This window comes from Salvelinus sp. IW2-2015, unplaced genomic scaffold (assembly GCF_002910315.2).
Source record: "Salvelinus sp. IW2-2015 unplaced genomic scaffold, ASM291031v2 Un_scaffold4824, whole genome shotgun sequence".
NCBI classification, from domain to species: Eukaryota; Metazoa; Chordata; class Actinopteri; order Salmoniformes; family Salmonidae; genus Salvelinus; species Salvelinus sp. IW2-2015.
Genome location: NW_019946093.1, coordinates 22,110 through 24,250, shown reverse-complemented (window position 1 = coordinate 24,250; position 2,141 = coordinate 22,110). Strand labels below are relative to the sequence as shown.

Here is a 2,141-nt window from a genome sequence, read left to right as displayed (position 1 = left end):
TGCAGAGGATGCAGAGGGTTCTATGCGAAGGCCCAGCCTAATGACCTCATCCTGTTCAGCCTCACAGTACTTCCTGTAGGGAGACTGGGGGCCTTCTGGGCGGTCCAAATGTAATCTTGTCATACAGAGTCTGCGGCTACATGGTGACAGACAGTCAAGAAGAAACTGTTCAAGCATCAAGAAAGGTATAGACAATTCTCAAAGTAGACTACATAGTCTTCCATTCAACCACAGACATTTTACCATTATGACAATTTATATCTTACCTTGTTCAATCTTGGATAACAGAATCATTGACAGTTTCATAGATGGATATTGGGTTTACCTGACTGTTTGATCTTGTCTGGAATTAAAATACAGCCATTACAATACAGTACATACAGCTTCACACACTCAGATACATAATAATGGCAATGCATACTTACATCTCTACTTCTTGTGTTGTCCATAACATCAGCATATATTGTGTTGTCAGTTAGATCTTCTGTGATTTTTATAAGAACAAAATATAAACCAATCAGAAACATTTCATACAGAATATCAACAAACATACCCAGGAATTAATGAGGGGTCTCACTCTTTTTCTATTTTCTAGCAAATCCCCCCCAAAATCATATCAGCTGAAGAATACTTCTAGAACCAACAGAAATGTCACCTTAAGTATAGTGGAGGCCCCTAAGCTGTACATACCTGTGTTATTTCGGCCCCTGCAGTAGCACACTGCCACAGCTACAGTGAGGATCAGCACCACAGCACCTCCCACTGATACTCCAATGTAGATGGTATACCACGCCAGTCCTGTCACATATTCTACAAAACACATGATTAGACTATACAATATGATAAAGACTGAATGGCTCTAWATCAATGTACAGTACATCCAATGTAATCACATTGCGTTCAACATTATCGTATAAGCACACTGAAAAGTGTATGGAAGGGATTATTATGATATCTAGGTACCTGGGGTGGTTGTGTCATTACTGCACTTTACTGTTGCAGAGGCAGTTTTCCAACTGACTAGGTTGGTGGCGTTGCACTTTACACTGATGTTTCTCTCGGCTGGTGAGAGAGAGAAGTAAATCTGCTGGGCATCCCCGTAGATCTCATTGTCTCTCTCCCAGGTGTAAGTAATGTTGTGGTAGCAGGACACGTTACACACCAGCCGTATCGTACAGGAGTGGTTGGCCAATAGCTTGATGTCTGTCTGGATCGCCACCTTAGATATAGGCTCTGACCAACCAGGAGAGAGATGAAGACTCATAATCAGTCTTCTAAATGAACCCTACCATAGCCATACCACCAGGAGAAAGACGACTTGAAAATGTGATGGATATTTAACAAAGCATGGTGAGTCAGGTCAGCATAAAACCACAAAACCTGTGTTGTAGTTTAAAGATCATCAGTCATGGTTATGGATATAAATTAGAATGATATTTAAAATAGGATGCAAAAAGATGAAAACAGCCTACCGTGGACCTTCAGAGTGATGGTCTTACTGCCAATCTGACCTTTGTCCCCTTCACCTGTAAGTAGAAAATCCCCTGAGTCTTGCAGTGTCAGTTCTCTGACTGTTAAACTAAAGTTTTTAGTGTTCATCTTTAGTCTCCCCTCAAACTGGGATGCAGGTGAATAAACGGCTTCTGTGTTGAATTCTACAATTTCCTTTTCCATATACTTCCACACCAAGGATTTCAAATGTCCATTCTCTATGCCTGCCAGCAGCTCCACGGAGTCCCCCACTCTCTTGTTGATGATCAGAGGAACACCTACACCTGAAACTCACAAATAAATATGTTATAAAGGTGAAATAAAAAATAAAAAATTCTGACATCAGTCAATGGTTGCACACTATATTACAATGATCTTATTACTGTATAATTATTMATGTAAGTACGATGTAGCAAGTGATGTAATTACTCATTGTTACACTCTAATACTTGTTACAGTGTGACTGTAATACTTGTGTGCCTACATTAATAATTACACAATAATACACTACAATGCAAAGTCCTACCTAATCAATAATAGATAATAATGGATTGGATTTATATAGCGCATTTCCAGGTTTCATTTATGCTGTACGTGGAACTTAGCATATTTTCACTTTATATCTTTATGTATCTGAGTGTGTGGGTCCT

The 2,141-nt window shown here is 39.5% G+C and overlaps 1 protein-coding gene across 1 annotated transcript; it reads right to left on the bottom strand.

Moving 5' to 3' along the window:
• Nucleotides 1-271: 271 nt before the first annotated feature.
• On the bottom strand, nt 272-1,924 carry LOC112077683 (SLAM family member 8-like). Its single transcript, XM_024144162.1, has 6 exons — nt 1,921-1,924; nt 1,473-1,775; nt 964-1,233; nt 691-810; nt 426-484; nt 272-343 (listed from the first exon to the last, which is right to left on the bottom strand). The coding sequence occupies exons 1-6, from the start codon at nt 1,922-1,924 to the stop codon at nt 272-274; spliced, it is 828 nt and encodes a 275-aa protein (XP_023999930.1).
• Nucleotides 1,925-2,141: the final 217 nt, after the last annotated feature.